This window comes from Elephas maximus, chromosome 14 (genome assembly GCF_024166365.1).
Source record: "Elephas maximus indicus isolate mEleMax1 chromosome 14, mEleMax1 primary haplotype, whole genome shotgun sequence".
NCBI classification, from domain to species: domain Eukaryota; kingdom Metazoa; phylum Chordata; class Mammalia; order Proboscidea; family Elephantidae; genus Elephas; species Elephas maximus.
Genome location: NC_064832.1, coordinates 29,524,021 through 29,545,233, shown reverse-complemented (window position 1 = coordinate 29,545,233; position 21,213 = coordinate 29,524,021). Strand labels below are relative to the sequence as shown.

At 36.8% G+C, this 21,213-nt stretch overlaps 1 protein-coding gene and 1 pseudogene across 4 annotated transcripts in view; both read left to right on the top strand.

Annotated features, from left to right (window-relative positions):
* FNDC3A (fibronectin type III domain containing 3A) overlaps window positions 1-21,213 on the top strand; it is a 240,066-nt gene that overhangs the window by 187,146 nt on the left and 31,707 nt on the right. For all 4 annotated transcript variants that reach the window (XM_049853006.1, XM_049853004.1, XM_049853005.1 and 1 more), the window contains 7 exons: window positions 536-696; window positions 2,791-2,850; window positions 3,884-4,022; window positions 9,379-9,432; window positions 15,726-15,850; window positions 16,808-16,982; window positions 18,493-18,579. In XM_049853006.1, the coding sequence (XP_049708963.1) occupies window positions 536-696; window positions 2,791-2,850; window positions 3,884-4,022; window positions 9,379-9,432; window positions 15,726-15,850; window positions 16,808-16,982; window positions 18,493-18,579 (801 nt within the window). The remainder of the gene's footprint in view (window positions 1-535; window positions 697-2,790; window positions 2,851-3,883; window positions 4,023-9,378; window positions 9,433-15,725; window positions 15,851-16,807; window positions 16,983-18,492; window positions 18,580-21,213) is intronic.
* Window positions 13,949-15,719, top strand: LOC126058370 (transcription factor IIIA-like; annotated as a pseudogene).

Below are 21,213 nucleotides of genomic sequence, written 5' to 3'. Positions count from 1 at the left end.
CTTCTCATACAGTCCAGCTTCTCAAATCATTTGCTCAGCATACAGATTAAAAAAGTGTGGTGAAAGGATACAAACCTGACGCATACTTTTCCTGCTTTTAAACCATATTCCCTTGTTCCATTCAAATGACTGCCTCTTGGTTTCCTCATGAGCACAATTAAGTGTTCTGGAATTCCCATTCTTCATAGTGTTATCCATTATTGTAAGACAGTTCTGAAATTGAAAAAAATTAATGCTTTCAAATATGAGTGTTTTTTTCTTTTTTTCCTCTTCCCATTTCGTCTTTTGACTGTTTATGGTGTTTGCTTTAATAATTTTGAATGGCCCAAAATGGTCTTCAGACTTCTGATGAACTCATCCATCCTTTCACAACATATTATTTCCTGTCTATAAATGGGCAGGTTTCTGTTTGTGAGCCATTGTAAGTAACTATATGAAGGTATATTTTATTTAATCTTGAATCCTCATTAGACATTTCACTGCTTATTGTGCACATTATAGTTGTTCAAAACTTTTAAATATTATGTTTTTGCAGGCCTCAGACATCCAGGCAAGAGCAGTAGTACTCACCTGGTCACCTCCTTCCAACTTCATTAATGGTGAAACAGACGAGACTACTACTGGACCAGAGCTCTGTGGTTATGCAGTTCTGGTTTCGAGTACTGGAAAAGATGGCAAATACAAGAGTGTATATGTGTGAGTATTTGTCTTGTTTTGCTCCCTCCCATTGTATAAGCTAATGGCTTACAAAGAGCTTAATACTAATTTTGTTCTATTTTTCCCTCCCTCTTGCTTTTATTTTGAATCTTTAAGTTGACCAATGATAGTGATTTTAATGTATATAGTCCAGATGCAGGCTGGTGCACATTTCTGATAACACTGGCTTGAAACAGTCATTTTCATTGGGCACATTCAGCTTTTAGCAGTTCAGTGGGCTCCCTGGTCGATGTTCCAGTACTGACATATTCTCAGATTATAAATTGTGATATATGGAACCCAGGAGCAGAAGTGGAGAACTCCTTATTGTGACCTTATGAAGTATGATATTGCTCCTATAAGGACTTGGATTTTAATTCTTACATGTACACGTGCATGTCCTATTATAAATGAATTTAATACCAGTGTTCCTCATTTTATGTTGATATGTTAATAAGCATATTTTTTTCCTTTGTTCAAAATAGATTGCATGTCAAGTAGTCTTGAGAAGAGTGAGTGGCTAAAATTGTGGCATTTATGATTGACAGTTATAAAATAAATAATTTTTTTGTCCTTATATATAGAAGTTGCTTATTGTGAAAAAATAAAGGGTAAAAGGCAATTATTAGTTATACTTTAAGCACCAGGAAGATCATGAGGGAGGTGGTTAACCAATTGAGTCATCATCATTAACAATGAGCAATGGATACACAGCCTTCTTGGTATCATTTTTTAAAAAAATATCTGATATGGGGAAGAAATGAAAGTGAAACTGCCTTGGTATGCCTATCATCTAGTAATATAAGGTTATGAAATCTTCTTGCTTCCGTCTCTCTCTAAAGACAAATAAACCTACCTAAGAAGTAAATGGAAACGCTGGTAGTGTACTGGTTAAGAGCAATGGCTACTAACCAAAAGGTTGGCAGTTCACATCCACCGGGCGCTCCTTGGAAACTCTATGGAGCAGTTCTGCTCTGTCCTATAGGGTCGCTATGAGCCGGAATCGACTCTACAGCAACGGTTTAGTTTAGTTTTGTTTTTTTAAAGGGGTAAATATGAGATGAAGGAACATAAACATAAAAATTTTTTTTTGTGTTAACGGCCATTTCTACTTAGATATGGCTGCTTGCTAAGAGGAAGAATTTATCTCCATTTGCAGCCTGACCAGAGGACACAGAGGAACATTAGGCACCTCATTTACCCTGCGCCAGTTAAGGCCCCTGAGGATGCTCTGCAGCTGCCCAGTTCGTTAAAGTGTACTTCCATCAATGGGACATGTTTGTTTTCTCATCTTTTCTGTGATTTGAGAAACGGAATAGCTGGGGGCAAGAGGGGCAAAAAGAAGAAGTCCATAACGTAGAGAGGAGAGAGACTTGATCAAAGGAAATAGAATAGGGAGTAGAGCTAAAAAGAATATATATACTTACAACATGAAAAAAATAATAATAGAGAACAGACAGGCTTGTGGCTACAGACTCAAATAATTGTATCATATTGTATCTGATTGTTTTAAAAAGATGTACTGTTGTATTTGAAAACCAGTAGTGTCCACGGGAAATGCTTTCCTTTAAATTCACTTTTTTACTTATCTACTCACTAGACTGTAACATTCTAAATAAGATTTAGTGTTATATTCTAATAAAATGAAATAGTGGCAGATCACATGTAAAATTTTGGTAGTTTCATTTTCAGTAGTTGTTTTATTTAGCTTTTTAGCCATTTGCAAAATAGATTTTTTAATAATTGGAAACAGTCCCATTTCTTCAGTAAGCTAAGTATCTTCCCCAAATCCATTCCAAAAAAAAAAAAAAGGTCTGGCTTACCCAGTTGCTTTGCTTAGCGTGCCTTTTTTTTTTTAACATGGTATGCTGGTTTGTACTTAAGTTCAGCGTATGTCCTAATTGCACAAATTCCATATTAGTGGAATCTGAATAAGGTTACAGTTGGTAAAGAGCAATATAATTTCATAAATTATATATATATATCAATTATATATAATTCATAAATTATATATTTCACACTGATAACCCAGTACACTTCTCTGCAAATGCTTTTTTTATCGACAATGAATTGCTCCCCTCTTTCCTTTCCCAGTGGAGAAGAAACAAGTATCACTGTAAATGATCTCAAGCCAGCTACAGATTACTATGCAAAGTAAGGAGATTCTACTTGTTGATTTTATACGATATAGCATAAGCTTTTTTAAAAATAATGATTTCCTAAAAATATAAATATAATTTAAGTACTAATTTTAGATTAAAAACGTAGACTTTATAGACTTTGATTTTTCTGTTGGTATAATTTTATCAACATTTTCCCTAAAAAAAAAAAAAAATTTAACTCACATATTATAGTGGAGAGTTAATCACTTTGTAGGACTAATCTGTGTAGTATGTTTGCAATACCTAATTTACCACTGGGAACTTGTCCAAGCTTTTGAAATTTGTACGTAACAGAATCTTAAATAATATTTGGTTTGTACTCACGTACTGCATCCTGTTTTGGAAAGAGATGTTGAAATGCTCAGAATTTTAAACGTTTAATTGGAGTGACTTTGGATACTGTTTTACTCTGTGCCATTTCTCTTCTAGTATAATTTACTGAAGTTTAATAAACTGTGGCATCCCCAGCTGGGGCCCAATATAAGACATTTCATTAATCATCTCCATTTTTAAAGGGAGTATTTGTGGTTGGAATTACTACCATTAAACTATTAAATTAATTCTTCAAGTATTCTTTCTGTGGATGAACTCAGTATTGTCCAAACTAGTGTTTTTCAAACTCCAGATTGCACCATTAGTGAATCCTGAAATTAACTTTGGATTTTTGGGCATTTTTTAGAAAGTGAAATGGAGTCAAATAGAAAAGAAAGTATCCATATATTACACCTAGTTAAGGGTATTGTTTCAGGAAATTTTTGTTTCATATATATATATATACACACACACACACACATGCATAGACACAATTATGCCACAGTTTAAATGTATTTCTTACTCTGAGTTGCAGTCAAAAAACTATGAAAGCGCTGATCTGTCCTATTTTTACTTTTTGGGGGACTGCGCTCTATTTCTAATACTCATATATTCTAGATAGGACGTTTAGAGAGAGTACCTATAAGTACCTAAGGATGATGATGTTGAACATAGGGTTCTGCAGGGTAAAACTATTTATTTTATCACCGTAGAGTCCAGGCAGAATATAATTCTATAAAAGGAACTCCTTCAGAAGCTGAAAGCTTTACCACCTTGAGCTGTGAACCTGATACACCTAATCCACCAAGGATAGCCAATCGGACCAAAAATTCACTCACTTTGCAATGGAAGGTAAGAAAATTCGGTAGAGTATTTCCAACTGGGCATTTATTTCCTTCTTTTTTATACTATTAAATTTTGATTGTTTTCGGAGACAAAAAGAGCTAACTTAAGTTAGTTAAGCTAACTAACTTGCTGTTGCTCCTCACATGCATTAAATACGCAGTTGTTTCTTATATTGTTAAATAACACTCTTACTGGTTTTTCATAATGTATATATATAAATATAGTAGAAAAGATTGATTTATACTTAGCAGTCCTTATTATATCATACATTGTGATTATATTGAGATTTGCTACAGTGATTCTCAAGCACCCCCATCACCTTTTTTTTAATAATTTGTAGTGACAACTTTACTATGCTGAATTTCATCCTAAAATGCAATTCTTAATAACTACACTCATAGTTTGTTTTCTTAAGGTAATATGATGCCTTAACTGAAATATAAAGAAGTAAAATTCTTTTTAATAAAACGTTATGTATTTTAACACATAAATATCTGTGCCCAGCTACACAAGGCATAATGACCTGAACAGACATCACACATAGAATTGGTAATTTGAATACCAAAGACATATTGTCATTGGTGGCTTGACTCTCTGAAATAGCACATTAAAAAAAAAGCCTACTGCTGTCAAGTAGATTCCGACTCATAGTGACCCTATAGGACAGAGTAGAACTGCCCCGTAGGTTCTAGGCTCTGATAATTAAAAAAAAAATAGATATTTTACCTACATGAATATCCAGTGGAATATTGAAAAGCACTGGAGGAAGGGAACAGTTCTTCGTTGTACTCATGGTCCTACACGTTGCAGGGCTGTTAGCATCCCCAGTCCCCACCCCTAATCACCAGTTACCCCATTATTGTGATAGTCAAAAACACCTCCCACAAAACTTCTCCTAGAAAGGAATACCACCCCTGTTAACAACCACTGATTTGCAGCGAGAAAATAGCTAGTCATCTTGGCTTAATTGAGTACTCTTACCTCCAGAGCAGAACTCACGGCTAGATTTCCTTTTGCAGCTTTTGAAAGTTTGGGGCCTATTACTTGCTCAGTAGCTGAGGATATTAGATGCTTTATGTAGTTAAAAAGTACCATTAGCATATGTAAATAAGTATAAATATATATACCCATTTTGATGCGTGATTAAAAAATGAGTATGACTAGTAAATATCTTGTCACTTACAGTAGCATTTATTTGTGAATATGTACAGGCCCATTCCTTTGGTAGAGCAACTGGAGGAACAGCCCAGTACCCTTCATGTAGGTTGGGTTTTTGTGGGACACTGCTCTTTATTCTGAAGATAATTAAAATTTGGTTTTGAAATTTCTCCCTCTAACAGTATACCAACAGGCTTATAAAGATGCAGACTGCGCTACCTCGTCAAGTTATCCACAGAGGTTGCCCAGGCTGGGAGCCTTCTAGAAATGGCCCTGTATACACACACAGCAATCAGCATGGTTGGAAAAGGAAATACCATTTTTAATGGTTCTCCTGGTCCCCGACAAGTATCACTGACAAAGAGTAATAGTGGATGTATGTTGTTGCAGTTGGGAGAACAACATAATGACCATTGTTTTAAGCAGCAGTGTCTTAAAAATACAACATTCTGATGTTTCTTTATGAAAACTGTGAAATGAAATGTCTCTTTACCAGGACAGATATATGGGTTTTTCCTCAATTGATTATGAGGGGAAAAAAGAGGATTTTGCACATACCAAGATAACATTTTAACTGTAGTTTCACTGAGTACCTGCTTATTTATCTTGCATAATTGGAATTGAGGTGTTTCTAATTAAGTCAATTTTCCTGATAACTTAAGTTGGCTGTTTAAGTGAACACAGTTTATACGTCTTAATTGTTTTTTACATAAATATTTCTAAAAATGGTCCTAGTTAACACTTCATTTATCATGTCATCCTCTCATAGTGCTTGTGGTCAAGATCCAGGAAAAGAGACACTAAATTAACTGAAATAGAAACCACAAAATCTACACTAGTAAATCACTCATTCATTCAGCAAGTATTGGTTGAATGCTGCTGTGTGCCAGGCATGCCTGCCTTATATCTATATTTTGCTTTTTATTGTGTTTAAAGCATGCTAATATAGATTATCTCATTTTGATCTCCATGGCGACCATTGAGATAGGCTGACTGAATATTTGTTATTTAATAGCTAAGACCATGGACTTTGAAGTCTTGGCAGATTTAGTTTTGAATCCTGACTTTTAGTTACTAGCTGTGTGACCTTGGGTAGGGCTCTGGGTCCCCATTTTCTCATCTGTAAAATATATACCTCAGAGTTGCTTCGAAGATTAAACATATAATATCTGTATAGCCAATACTTGGAACATAATAAGCATAATAGCTATTGTTATTTACTTTTAAAGATGAAGAATACTGGCTTAGAGTCGGTTGTTGTTGTTGGCTGCCATGAAGTCAGCCCCCAATTCATGAGGACCCAGTGCAAAACAGAACGAAATGCTGCCTGGTCCTGCACCATCCCCGTGATCAGTTGTGGATCAGACCGTTGTGATCATAGATAGGGTTTTCATTCACTGATTTTCAGAAGTAAATCACTAGACCTTTTTTCCTTATCCATCTTAGTCTGGAAGTTTTGCTGAAATCTGTTCAGCATCATAGCAACTCACAAGCTTGCACTGACAGACAAGTGGTGACTGCGCTCGAGGTGCATTTGCTGGGAATCAAATCCAGGTCTCCAGCATGGAGTGTTAAAATTTTACCACTGAGCCACCACTGCCCTCTAGGGTAGTTCAGTGACTTAAATATCAGGCCTTTTGACTCTGCTGCCTCACGTAATCTAAAAGCATTATCATGGGGATAACAGTATAAGAACAGTGGCATGGGGTAGCAGTTGAGAGAACTTTTCAATCAACTGACATTGTTTAGAATTGCCAGTACATGGTGATAATAAAAAGCTAAGTGAGTCAGTTTTGTACAGACCTCTCCACTGCTCAACCCCCAGTACACTGCTAGATAGAAATACCAATTTTGTGGTCAGATAGACCAAACTCGTTTTTTTTCCGCTCTTTATGTCCATGTGATCTGGGGCAACTAACTTGGGTTCTTTGAAGGCTCTGTTTCCTCTTTTATAGAATGCGAGGTAATGATACTTCATAGGGGATTAAATGAAATAAGGTAAAACACTTTACACATGATAACTCAGAGAAAAGCTGGAGGATAAATTGTTCAAGGTGGACATTTTGACAACCTACAAAAAAAAGTTAGAAATTAAGCAAAGTAAATGTAAGACCTTAGCAACTACACTAGAGCAATCTAGAGACAGTAACTCAGGGGAAATATATTTTTACACCCTTCACCTCCTGCTGTGACGTGTGGGGTTTTCTCTGTCTTTGGATCCTCTTCTCCACTGCTGTGTAAGATTTGGAGTTTCCCAAGGATCTTTCTTCTGTCCCTTTTTCATTCACTTTAAACTTCCAGTGCTGTGGGATATTATTGTCTAACTTTTCTAGCAAATTCTGGCCATGCTAACCATTTAAAAAATACAATTAAAAAAAAAATTATGTAAGATATGTTATTGTTCAGCAAAAGTTAGACTTCCATGTCATAAAAGACTCTTTACTGAAAACTTAGAATCCTTGATTGCTCTTTACATATTTGGTAGTATATAAAAACTGGGTAGAGTCCAGAAAATCATGGAAGTAAGTTCTAGGGAGAACAATTTAAAAAGTTAAGATTGTTTAATTTTGGTAAGAGGAGTCTTAGAGTCTGTTGTCTTCAAATGTATAGTTATTTTAAGGGTAGCAGTGATCAGTTTTGCACCCAAGTGAGGACAAGAAAAAGAGGAAATGGGTTTAAATTGTAGGAAGAAAATTCGTTTAGAAATAAGGATGAGACTCTTAATTTTGAGAGTGATTAAATACTGGAGTAAAATGCCAAGGGAAACTGAAATTTTCACCCCTGAAGATCTTAACAGATTGACAAGTCAGTGGTCTTAGGTCTTCAGGCACATTGAGTCTAGAAGCAGCAGTCCAGACAGTATGCCCTTTGGCGTTCCTTCCAGCACTGTAGCCCCTTGAACCTTTGGTACGTTATACAATATAACCTTTAGATCATAAGAGGAGTTTTAATGAAAATGAAAGGATCAATCCTAAAGAGCTTAAAGCGATAAAACCTTCCGATAGAAAGACAAAGTGATTTTTTAAAAAGGGATTATAAAATTTAAGATAGTTCTTGCTAAAAGGGGTTATTCACCCAAATTTCCTCTCTCCTGCGGTTAATATACTAGCAAGTACAATGATGATCATGTGCCAAACAGCATGTACAGAAAGAGGCTGGGGAGGGAAGGCTGCCTTGCAGGCAAGGCCACTACTCCTTGTCCCCTACTCAGAGAACATTCCCTGATTGGTTATTCTGTATTTACTGGCAGCAGCAGTAGTCCCTTCCTCTTTACCACACTGAGAAAATAAATGTTTCTGGTCTCTCAGAGGGCAGTCATCTTCACTTAAGGCAATTACTTTACTTTGTGTCTATTAGTAGCTATTATGTCCATTAGGAGCTCTGAAGACGGGGGGGTGATGACAGTATAGCACACCTGTGCACCCAGCATGTCCCCTTTATTAGAAAAAAAAGTTAGTGAAACAGTACAATGCACATCCCAGGAGTGAAGCAACTATAAAGAAAAAGGTTAATGTTTTTGTTCTCCTGATTTGGTCTTTTGTTTTTCCATTTGAAAATAGTTCATAAACGAATTTCTGCAGTTTTTTGAATTAAATATTTGTTTTCCATAGGAATTAAACTGCTTTGGTGCACTTGCATTGAATTGTTATATTTCTTTTTTTTTTAATTTGTTTATTATTATTCCTCTCACTTTCTTGTGATGTGTATTTTTTCTTATGTGATCACCCAACTACTGCTAAAATATAGAACCTTTCTTTTGTAAATAGCTGCTGATGAATACACATACACTTTAAGTAAATATAGTAAATGTTTATTTCAACACTTGGATAGCATCATGTAAGAGATTCAGTTTGTAATTTGCCAACATTAAAAATAATTCAAATTACTTCTTACATTGGAAATAGAAATAAAAGGGGTTGTTCACTGTTTAGAGAAACTTAAGTAGCTTTTTGCTCAAGGAGTAGTGCCCTTGCCTGCAAGGGAGCCTTCCCTCCCCCCCTTTTTTTTTTTTCCTTGCATTTAAAAGGATTGTGTGGTCTACAATACTTGTATTTTTGTATATTCTCTGTGCAAATTTTTCTAGAACTAAGTCACAGAGAACATTTGCAACACAATAGATTCCTTAGATTGAATTACCTCAATATCTTTTACAGAAGCACTAATTTGTATTCATTTTATTTGTTTTTGTGTGTATGTGTTTTAGGCACCTAGTGACAATGGTTCTAAAATTCAGAGCTTTATTTTGGAATGGGATGAGGTAAGTAATTGAATCTTTTTATATTTTTAATTCCTCAAAATGATTAAAATTATATGTATTTCCACAGCAGAAAAAAACTGTTTTAATGAGGTATTTTTTTGTTCGTTTTGGGGTTTTTGTTTTCTCTTTAAAAATAATGTGATTTTTATGTGATACATGAGTGAATTAGTGGTGTTCTTAGAAAACATTACTGACTGAACCTCAGTTTGTTTTGCTTTTTTAATGAAACCACCATCAAAGCTCTCTCACTAAGGTAAATTACCTTGATGAAGTAACGTTTTTCCCACATCAGTCTTAAAGACAAGTGTTTATTTCCTAGGGCTGCTGTAACAAATTACAATGAATTTCGTGGCTTAAAACATTTATCCTCGTATAGTTCTGGAGTCCAGAAATCCAAAATGGGTTTCAGTGGGCCAAAATCAAGGTGTCAGAATGGACATGCTCCCTCAGGAGGCTCTGGGAAGATTTTGTTTCCTTACCTTTTCCAGCTTCTGGATGCTGTCCTCATTCCTTGACTTATTGTCCAGTATCATATTTCCTTTTCTTCTCCTACTTCCACTGTCATACTGCTTTCCTATTCTGTCTTCTAATGTCCCTCTGCCTCTCTCTTATAAGATGCTTGTTACATTTAGGACCCACCCAGATAATCCAGGATAATCTCCCCATCTCAAGATCCTTAGTTTAATCATGTAAAGTATGTGTGACCATATAAGTAGTATTTTAGAGGATCTGGATATCTTTGAGGACCATTATTCAGCATCCTGACTGTCATTGTTTAGTGGTCAGTTACCATGTTCTCTCGTGTCCTGCTCTTTACATTACAGCCAAGAGAATGCACCAGAAGAAGTAGAAGAAATTCCATTGATAATTTGGAAATTTAGCAGTATATTAAACCAAGTAGGCTTTAATCCAGAAATGCTAAGAGAATTCAGAATTAAGAAAACTATTAATATATCAGAGCCCTTGGTGGTACAGTGGTTAAGCACTCAGCTGCTAACCTAAAGAGGTCGGTGGTTTAAACCCACCAGCCACTCCACAGGAGAAAGATGAAACAGCTTCCACAGAGATCTGACTGAACAAAGGAGACTAGGGAAACCCTGAGAGTATGGCTCCTAGACACCCTTTCAGCTCAGTAGTGAAGTCACTACGGAGGTTCACCCTTCAGCCAAAGACTGGACAGGCCCATAAAACAAAACCAGACTAAAGGGGCATACCAGCCCAGGGGCAGGGACTAGAGGGTAGGAGGGAACCAGAAAGCTGGTAACAGGGAACCCGAGGTTGAGAAGGGAGAGTGTTGACATGTCGTGGGATTGTTAACCAACGTCATAAAACAGTATGTGTACTAACTGTTTAATGAGAAACTAGTTTGTTCTGTTAACTTTAAGCGCAATAAAAAATTTTTAAAAACAACGTTTATAGACTTGGAAACCCTATGGCGCAGTTCTGCTCTGCCCAATAGGATCACTGTGAGTCAGAATCAACAGCAGTGGGTTTGCTTATGGTTTAATTGCATATCACATTTTATATTAATTTAAAAAAAGTATCATCTTGAAAAGTTATGAAAAGGTCTTTGATAAGGTTTAGCACCCACACCAATTAAAACTCAAAGCAAATTAGGAAAAGAAGCATAATTCCGTATTTGGTAGTTATTTTTATGTTAAAATAGCTATCATCACTAAACAATAAAGGCGTTTCTATTCAAAGCAGAAACAAGTCAAACTTGCCAGTTATCCCCACCTTTATTTAACATTCAGGAAGTTACAGTTAATGTAGTTTGACTTGATACCAAAACAAGTAGTACAGCCGTGGGGCCTGGGCTGAGAAGTAAAATACCGTTAATTGGAAATTTTAATATTTCCTACTTAGACAACTCAGTTGAATCAACTGACAAGAGTGTTCAGTAAGGGCAGCCAGATACAAACTAAAGTTTTTCTTTGAGGCAGAAGTCACCTTAACCATCCTTTGCCTCTACCAACATACTAAAGAAATTGGATGGAGAATGAGAAACTTGTCCATGTTATTTTACTTAGATCCTTAAATGTCTAAAATCCTTCAGTTGTCTTGAGGTTCGGTTTTCTATTTCTCTTCTTATTGCCTATAATTGGGCTTTTCTCTCTGCCAGCACTTCTTTCAGTGTTAATCTAAGCAACAGCAACTCCGTGATTTTTATTTCAAAGAAGCTTAGCAGCTGCCTAGGTGGAAGTTTGTGGGTGGGCTTTGTCTCAAAACAGCTTGCATAGAACTTTTCATAGGTTAGGAAAACCCATCAGTTGACCAAATCAAAGATTGCCCTATTTCCACCACTACCAATCTTCCATGGAGATGGTAGGGGTCCATACCTGGAAAGAGATTCCTTTTTACTAAAACCAGAGGTTTACCTACATCAGTCACCCTTGCTCATCTAGGACTGTAGGTGAGAGCCTGCCCACACACCTGCTGACTGATTATCTGGACACCTGAGCTGAATCCATACAAGAAAAGTGAACAGAGTCCTGAGCTCACATACCTAGTAACAGCTCTTACCACCTGGTGACAGGACATTAGAGCTTCAAAGGCGCCAATTATTAAACTAGCTCACTTGTGCAGCCTTTTTGGGCATATCAAAAAGAACAAAACAAGAAGCTAGGACACAGTAAGCAAACATAAAATAAATACAGTAACTTGATGGCTCAGAGACAACAGTCAATATCAAATCACATAAAGAGTCAGACCATGATGGCTTCAGCAAGCTCCCAAAACAAAGAATCAAGAAATCTTCCAGATGAAGAGAACTTCCTGGAATTACCAGAGGTAGAATACAAAAGATTAATATACAGAGCTCTTCAAGAGATCAAAAAGGAGATCAGGCAAAACGCAGAACAAGCCAAGGGACGCGCACACAAAGCATTAGAGGAAATTAAGCAGATTAGACAAGAGCACAAGGACAAATTTAATAGGCTGCAAGAATCTGTAGAGAGACAGCAACCGGAAATTCAGAAGATGAACAAGAAAATTTCAGAATTAGACAATTCCATAGAAAGTCATAAGAGCACAGTTGAGGCAATGGAAGTCAGAATTAGTGAGATTGAAAGTAAAGCACTTGGCACTGACATATTTGAGGAAAAATCAGATAAAAGAATCTTAAAAAATAAACCCTAAGAATTATGTGGGCCTTTATTTATCAAGAGGAATAACCTACGAGTAATTGGAGTACCAGAACCAGGGGGATAACAGAAAATACAGAGAGAATTGTTGAAGGTTTGTTGGCAGAAAACTTCCCTGATACCAAGAAAAATGAGTAGATATCTAAGATGTTCATTGAACCCCACACAAGGTAGATCCCAAAAGAAAGTCACCAAGACATGTTACTATCAAACTTGCCAAAACCGAAGATAAAGAATTTTAAGAGCAGCTAGGGATAAACAAAAAGCCACCTAGAAAGGCAAGTCAATAAGACTGAGCTCAGACTACTCAGCAGAAACCATGGAGGCAAGAAGGCAGTGGGATGACATATATAAAGCCTTGAAAAAGAAAAATCGCCAGCCAAGAATTATATATCCAGTAAAACTGTCTCTCAAATATGATGGCAAATTAGGATATCTCCAGGCAAACAGAAGTTTAGGGAACTTGCAAAAACCAAACCAAAATTACAGGAAATACTACAGGGACTCCTCTGGTTAGAAAGTCAGTAACATCAGATAACAACCCAAAACTAGAACACAAGACAGAGCAACCAGATATCAACCCAGATAGGAAAATCACAAAAATAAATCAAAGCTGAAACACTCAAAACAGGGAGAATTAAAACAAAAAAGAGGGACTAAGAAATGTCAAAACAGGGAAACAGCTGTCATTATGTAAAAGATGACGACATTAAAACAAAAAAGAGGGACTAAGAAATGTAGAGATAGATCTTTGATATGGAGAGGAAGTGAAAGAAATAAAAGTTTGGTTTAAACTTAGAAAAACAGGGATAAATATTAAGGTAACCACAAAGGAAGCTAACAATCCTACACATCAAAAGACTCAGCAAATACAAAATCAACAACAGTGAAACAGAGGAAAAGGCAATATATGAAAAAAACGACTCAGCACAGAAAATTAAGTGCAGCAAAGAAACCCATCAACAATACGCAAAAAAAAGACATCAAATGACAGCACTAAACTCATACGTATCAGTAATTATGCTGAATGTAAATGGACCAGATGCACCAATAGAAAGTGGCAGAATGGATTAAAAAAACACTATCTATATGTTGCCTACAAGAGACACATCTTAGACTTAAAGACACAAACTCAAACTCAAAGGATGGAAAAATATATATCAAGCAAACAACAATCAAAAAAGAGCAGGAGTGGCAATATTAATTTCTGAAAAAATAGAATTTAAAGTAAAATCCACCACAAAAGATAAGGAAGGACACTATATCATGATTAAGGGTCAGCACACCAGGAGGACATAACCTTTACACATCCAATGACAGGGTTCCAAAATACATAAAACCAGAGGTTTAGCACCTGCTAAAACAAAACAAAAAACTTAATTCAAAAAGCTATACAAAAATACCTACTCTCGACACCTCTCTGCTGCACGTGGCTGTGCACCCAGCCAGGGCGCGGAGGCCGTGGCACCCTGGAGCCACTGGCCTCCGTCACCGAGGCAGTGTTGTCCCTGACCATCGCCAGCGTATTCGCAGCATCTGGCGAGAGCCCAGCCCTGGCCCCGCTGCTGTGCGTGGTCCCCAGGAGGTTCACCTGCTCCTTCGTGGATTGCCACGCCAATTACAACAAGGCCTGGAAGCTAGAAGCACACCTGTGCAAGCACATGGGGGAGAGACCATTTGTTTGTGACTATGAAGGCTGCAGCAAAGCCTTCATCAGGGACTGTCACCTGAACCACCACGCCCTGACACACAGTGGAGAAAAGCCATTTGTATGTGAGGCTAGTGGCTGTGACCAGAAATTCAATACAAAATCAGACTTGGAGTGCAAACATGAAAATCATCAAAGACAATATGTGTGTGATTTTGAAGGTTGTGAGAAGACCTTTAAGAAACATCGACAGCTGATAGTCCCTCACTGCCAGCCAGCATGCCAATGAACCACTATTAAAGTGCAACCACAAAGGATATGGAAAACACTTCGCATCCCCCAGCAGGTCGAAACGACACGAGAAGTTCCATCAGGGCTACATATATCCAAAGGGATGTTCCTTTATGGCAGAAACATGGACGGAGCTTCTGAAACGCGTGAGAGAAGCCCATAAAGAGGAAATCAGGTGTGAAATATGCCGGGAAACATTCAAACGCAAAGATTATCTTAAGCAACATAGGAAAGTGCATGCCCCAGAAAGGCATGTGTGTTGATGTCTAAGGGAAGGCTGTGGAAGAATGCACACCACCGTGTTTAACCTCCAGAGCCACATTCTCTCTTTTCATGAGGAAAAGCGCCCGTTTATGTGTGAACATGCTGGCTGTGGCAAAGCGTTGGCGATGAAATAAAGTCTCACTAGGCATGCCATTGTCCATGATCCTGACAGGAAGAAAATGAAGATCAGAGTAAAACCATCTCGTGAAAAATGGAGTTTGGCCTCTCACCTCAGTGGCTATATCCCTCCTAAAAAGAAACAAGAACAAGGTGTACCTTTGCCTAAAAATGAAGAGTCGCTGAACTGTATTGAAACAAAAGTGCTCTCAACAGTTGCAATCCTCACCCTCCGCCAAGTATCAGGTTGCCCTATATAAAGGACAGACCAGTGAGCTTAGTTTTGTTTTTTGTCTTAGAAGCACGTTTATCTTTATTAAAATCACTGGTTCAGAACAAAACAAACAAAAAATACCTACTCTCCAGTTTTTAAATTTTGAGTTTGTTGAACTATTTTATATGAAAGATGTGTAATGTCTCAACCTTCTTTTAAGATCCATAACTTACATGTAACAAAGATGACTCTTACTGTGTACTAGCTAATACATTAATACATGCTAACTAATGTGTTAAAGAAAACATACTAGAGTCCCTGGGAGTGCAAACAGTTAACATGCTCAACTGCTAACTGGAAGGTTGGAGGTCCAAGTCCACCCAGAGGCATCTCAGAAGAAAGGCCTGGCAATCTTGCTTCTGGGGGGGAAGCCATTGAAAACCCTGTGTAGCACAGTTCTACTCTGACACGCATGGGGTCACCAGGAGTCAGAATTGACTCAATGGCAGATGGTAAAGCTAGTATGTTACTATACATCAAGTAATTTTGAATTTGATGTAGATTTGTCTTTTTACAATAATGTACATAATATGTAATAATCAGCCGTTTCTTTCAGGGAAAAGGAAATGAAGAATTTTGTCAGTGTTACACGGGTTTACAGAAGCAATTTAAGATTACAAAACTGTCACCAGCAATGGGTTGTAAATTTAGACTATTGGCCAAAAATGACTATGGTACAAGGTAAGGTATATTTTATAAACTAATATAGATATTTTAGATTTATCCAGTCACTTTAATGTGTATAAATTATCCACAGTCCAAATTATCCGCTGTAAAATCTGCTTTATCACTTTGTTGATAGAGTTAAGACATGTTACTAGCCTAGCAAAAGCTGTAAGAAAATGTCTTAGTCACATAGGGATTACAGGAAGTATAAAAACCAAAAATTCTACCAAGACTTTCAAATAACATTATAAGTTAAGTCTTTATATGTGACTATGAGTTTTTTCTGTTTGTCCTCAGCATGTGTGATTTCATTAGTTTATTTAGTATCTGGTGAATTCTAAGAACATCAGAGATACCTGATTTAAATAGAAATGCCAGATGCCCTTCAAAACTCACATTGAACTGATTTTTGTTTTATATATCTCTGCTCACCTTTATGGGGGCAGGTAGGTTTAATTACATAACTGAGAATTTGCATTTTCTAGTTCATATAAATGACATTATACAGAAGTGCTTAAAAAGTAAACATTTCATTGAGTTTATGGTAATGACTGTAGAATGATTTGGAAAAGGATAGCAAGAATAGCACAACTTGAAGAATGTAATCTGTGTCACATGTAGAAATTACTGAGTTGGTGTATGTTTTGTTACATATCTTTTCACTACAGTAGAAAGAAAGGGAGGGAGAGGGAAAATTTATACCAGTGGAAGAATGTTATCATTGTGCTCAGACCTTTTCTATGAGCAAATGTATGTGTTTTTTCATTGACTTGGTACGTTAAGATTTAAAAACCTGAACGTAACAGCATTTCTAAAAGAATACTGATGTACTTGGAGGTGTCTGACCTGGTTACTATAAAGGTATTGTCAAATTCAAGATACATTATTTGGATTGTAATTATCAAAAATTAGTTTTTAGCTATAATTGTATTTTTTTTTTCATTCCTTGTTAAAAACTATTTGTTTCAACAGTGGTTTTAGTGAAGAAGTCTTATATTACACCTCAGGCTGTGCCCCTTCTATGCCAGCAAGTCCTGTATTAACTAAGGCTGGAGTTACATGGTTGTCCTTACAGTGGAGTAAACCCTCAGGAACACCATCAGATGAAGGAATTTCTTACATTTTAGAGATGGAGGAAGAAACTTCAGTAAGTATGGATGTGTATTTTAAATTGAAAACATATTTAAAGCATATTTCATTGTGGGAATAACCCTAATGCAGTAAATATTGCTGTAGCAGTGCCTTCTCCAAATCCTTTGAAGTCTCAGTTTGTTATTATCTGGGAGGATGTGTAGAAAGGGGGTTGTTTTACATGTGTGTGTTTATATGTATGTATGTGCCTGGGAACAATATGAACTATATTTTAAATACATATATTCTGGGGGAAAAGGGAGAGGGGAGGAACACCACAGCCTCCTAGCCTAAGCACCTCTAAAAGTAAGAAAACAATGTGTCTGCCTTCTTCGACTGTGCTAATACACTGCTTCCCAAAGTGCCACAGAATATTTTAAGAGCCCCACATGCAAGTATGTAGTGCAGCCTGAACCTAGTTCTATACCAGTGGCTCATCTCCTAGAGCGGGAACCTGGCTGAGCAAGAGTTAGTGTCTTCAGTGAGTTCTTTCATATATAGTTCAGTAACTTCAGAGTTACTTTGAAGCAGTATGGGTTAAGATAGCATTAGTCAACTTCTAGGAACATATATACCCAGGAGAATTGAAAGCACATGTTCATATAAAAATTTGTACATGAATGGTCATAGCAGCATTATTGGTAATAGCCAAGAGGTGGAAACAATCCGCATGTCCGTCACCTGATGACTGGATAAACAAAATGTGGCATAGCCATACAATGGAATATTATCCAGCCATAAAAAGGAATGAAGTACTGATACGTGCTACAACATGGATAAACCGTGAAAACGTTCTGTATCTTGAAGCCACTCACAAAAGACCACAGATTACATGATTCCCATTAAATGAAATGTCTAGAATAAGCAAATCCATAGAGAGTAAGTCTGTTAGTAGGGTGGGGAAAAGACTGACTGTTGATGAGTACAGGTTTTTTGGGGGGGTGACGAAAATGTTGTGGAATTAGATAATGGTGATGGTTGCACAACTTGTGAATATACTGAAAACCACTGAATTGCCCACTTTTTGAAAATAATAACATTGAGAATATAGTAAAGCACAGTCACTGGGGCTGTAAATAGCAATTCCAAACCTAAGTGGCATGCCTGTCTGTCAGCACAACCATTCATTTATTCATCTAAACACAACTATGTGTCCAGAGAAAAATATGTTAAACAGTTATAGCTCTGTAACATCTCTCTTATAAAGTCCTGCTCTATGGATAAGCTTACTGATGGTGAAGCCACTATTGACTGATTGCTCCTATACCTTCTTAATCCCTTAACACAGAGATTTTCTTTGGCTAGTATATTTACTGAGAAGTGGTCTCCTTCATCCTCCTACGTATGTCCAGTAACATTTTTGAGTCCATCAGTCAAGACTGAAACACGTTGAGGCTTGCACTTGACAGAGTATTAACCATATAGTAGAAGATGAAGAGGAACCTGGGTCTTACCACATACTCATTATTCTGCTTATTTCTGCTGGTAGACATCTGATGAAGACTTTGTCTTCCCTCTCTTCCCAGGGATATGGTTTTAAGCCTAAATATGATGGAGAAGATCTTGCTTACACAGTGAAAAATCTCAGACGTAGTACAAAGTATAAATTTAAGGTAAGCTGTGAAAGCCCTTAAAAGATTTATTTGTTGTTCTTGTTCTTACTATTCTCGTTGTTTTAAAGCCAAGAGCATAACATCATTCCTTTGATTTTTGAATCTTAAGTAACTGGATTTTCTGTGAGCTTCGTTGTTTTAATTTCTTAATACTCTATAACAGTGCTTTTCAAACTTTATTTAAATTCAAAACCACTTTTCATTGCTTTACTGGACTTTTCTGTGCATAATATGAAGGAACATCCTTTTAGATATGGTTTTATTAGAAAACATCCAGAGTGTGCATTTTTAGTGAAGATTCCAAAAAGTAATGCTCTTTTCTTCCCAGTGCATCATATCAGGTGGTGCACACTTGGATTTTGTTCAATTACTGGTAGTCACTTAATGAAAGTGATTCCTCCCATGTTTCTCCGCTGTAAAGTTATTCTTCTTCTCTTTGTAATTAGTAAGTATTTTGTAAATACTATATACTGTGTAAATATCTTGTGCCTCTTCTTTCACCCATTAGTTTTAAGATTCATTGATGATTCTTGCTGGAATCAATTATTACTGTGATGGTTGCCAAATGGTTATTTTTAATTTCATCATTCCTTCTGCATTTATTAGTAGGCATTCTACCCCAAGGAAAAGCATCCCTTTCTCACACTTACTTTTATCATTGTGTACTCATGGATTCTGGTTGATTCAGTGGATTATTTTTTGTTACTAATATTACAGTGTTGATTTTGAAGCTCAGTTGTCACAGGTAGGGGAGCCCTTCAGCCTGGCTTCATAATCCTTTTAACATGTCCCCTCATTCTTTGAGTGCTTCATTACTTTCTGGCACAAGATATTCCTCTCTTGTTGTACTTCCCCTGCTTCAACCCTGGAATTGGCCATTTCTCAAAGCACCCTGGTTCCTTTTAGTGAACAATGGTATCTAGAAGTCAAGACCTGGGCATAGATTTACTCTTTTAAGCCTCATTTCACTGCTCGCAGACACCTTCTCAGTAGACAGAGCTAGGAATAATATATTTGTTTTGTATATATGTAATCAATATTTATATATCTAAACATGTACAGTTAATATATACACAGTTTACATACACCTTTACCTATGTATTTCTGTATTTGTATTTTTTTTTTTAATTATGAGTTCCCACCCAAAACCTCCAATTGCAATTCATCACCCCAGGTTAATTCTAGTTTTCTCCCTTTCTTTATTTCTAACTCCCTTCATCATCAGTGAGAAACATCATCCCAGTTATTTTCAAAATGTTTACTTATTAGGTCAGACCTTTCCCTTTCTCTCCATGTCCTCATATCCAGGATGCTAGAGTTCCTTTTGAGAAGCCCTGGTGGTGCAGTAGTTAGAGCTCTCGGCAGCTGACCAAAAGGTCTGCAGTTTGAACCCACCAACCGCTCTGAGGGGAAAGATGTAGCAGTCTGCTTCTGTAAAGATTTCAACCTTAGAAACCCAATGGGGCAGCTGTACTCTGTCCTATAGGGTCGCTATGAGTCAGAATCGACTAGACAGCAGTAGGTTTGGAGTTCTCTTTGGCAACTGTTGCTGCCTCCACCCGACGTACCCCTGCCTCCCAGCACAAATGCTTGCCTTGTTTAGCCCACCTCTTGGCTTCTTGACTGAATAATTCCATGAAGAGTGTGCTTACTAGAGGCATTAGCAAGCTTTGAAGATTCTTCTACTATGGAGACTCTGGAAGTTATTATTAAGGACTCAATAACTGAAAGGTATCTTCCTTAGTATAGCACCATCATTCTAGGATGTATTTTTTGGCTCTTTTACTTGGTCAGTAATATACATTCTTACTTCTTGTCAGGGTGATTTCTCTGCTTGCATTAATTAATATACCAGTAATATAAACCAGCTAACACATTTGTACAGAAGTTTCCCCAAGTATATAACAAGATACCTATTTGTAAATTCAGCATTTAAATTTTCCTACCAGTGTTTGTGTAATGAAATCACTTTATATAAATGATAGAAGCCACTGTAAGTGTTTTCACTATAAAAAGCAAAGATAAATGTTATTGATCCTCTTAACCTTAGAAAGATTTTAATAATAATGGGAAATTTGATCATACAGTACATAATAATTATATTTGTTATGCTTTATACTATTAGTTTCATTTAAAAAATAAACTTCTGGGTCATTTTAATTTCCAAATAAAATTTTTATATTTATAAGATTTATAAAATACCTGAGAATTATATACAGTCATTCTAGTTTTCCTCTTATGTTGTTTAATTATACTTTCACTTCAGTAGTGACAGGCAGAGGAAATAACTACTGATGCATATCATATACAGCCTTATAGGCTATGATCCACCACCCATCTATGATGGCTTGAGTGTTGCTATGATGCTGGGTCAGATACCAGCAGGGTCACTCATGGTGGACAGATTTCAGTGACACTTCCAGACTGAGACAGGCAGACTAGGAAGGAAAGCCTGGCAATCTACTTCCAAAAATTAAAACGCTATGAATCACATTGGATATATAGTCTGATATAGTGCTGGAAGATGAGCCCCCTAGGTTGGAAGACTCAAAATATACAGTGGCTGCAATAATAGACTTGAGAATACAAATGATCACGAAGATAGTGCAAGATGGGCAACGTTTCATTCTTCTG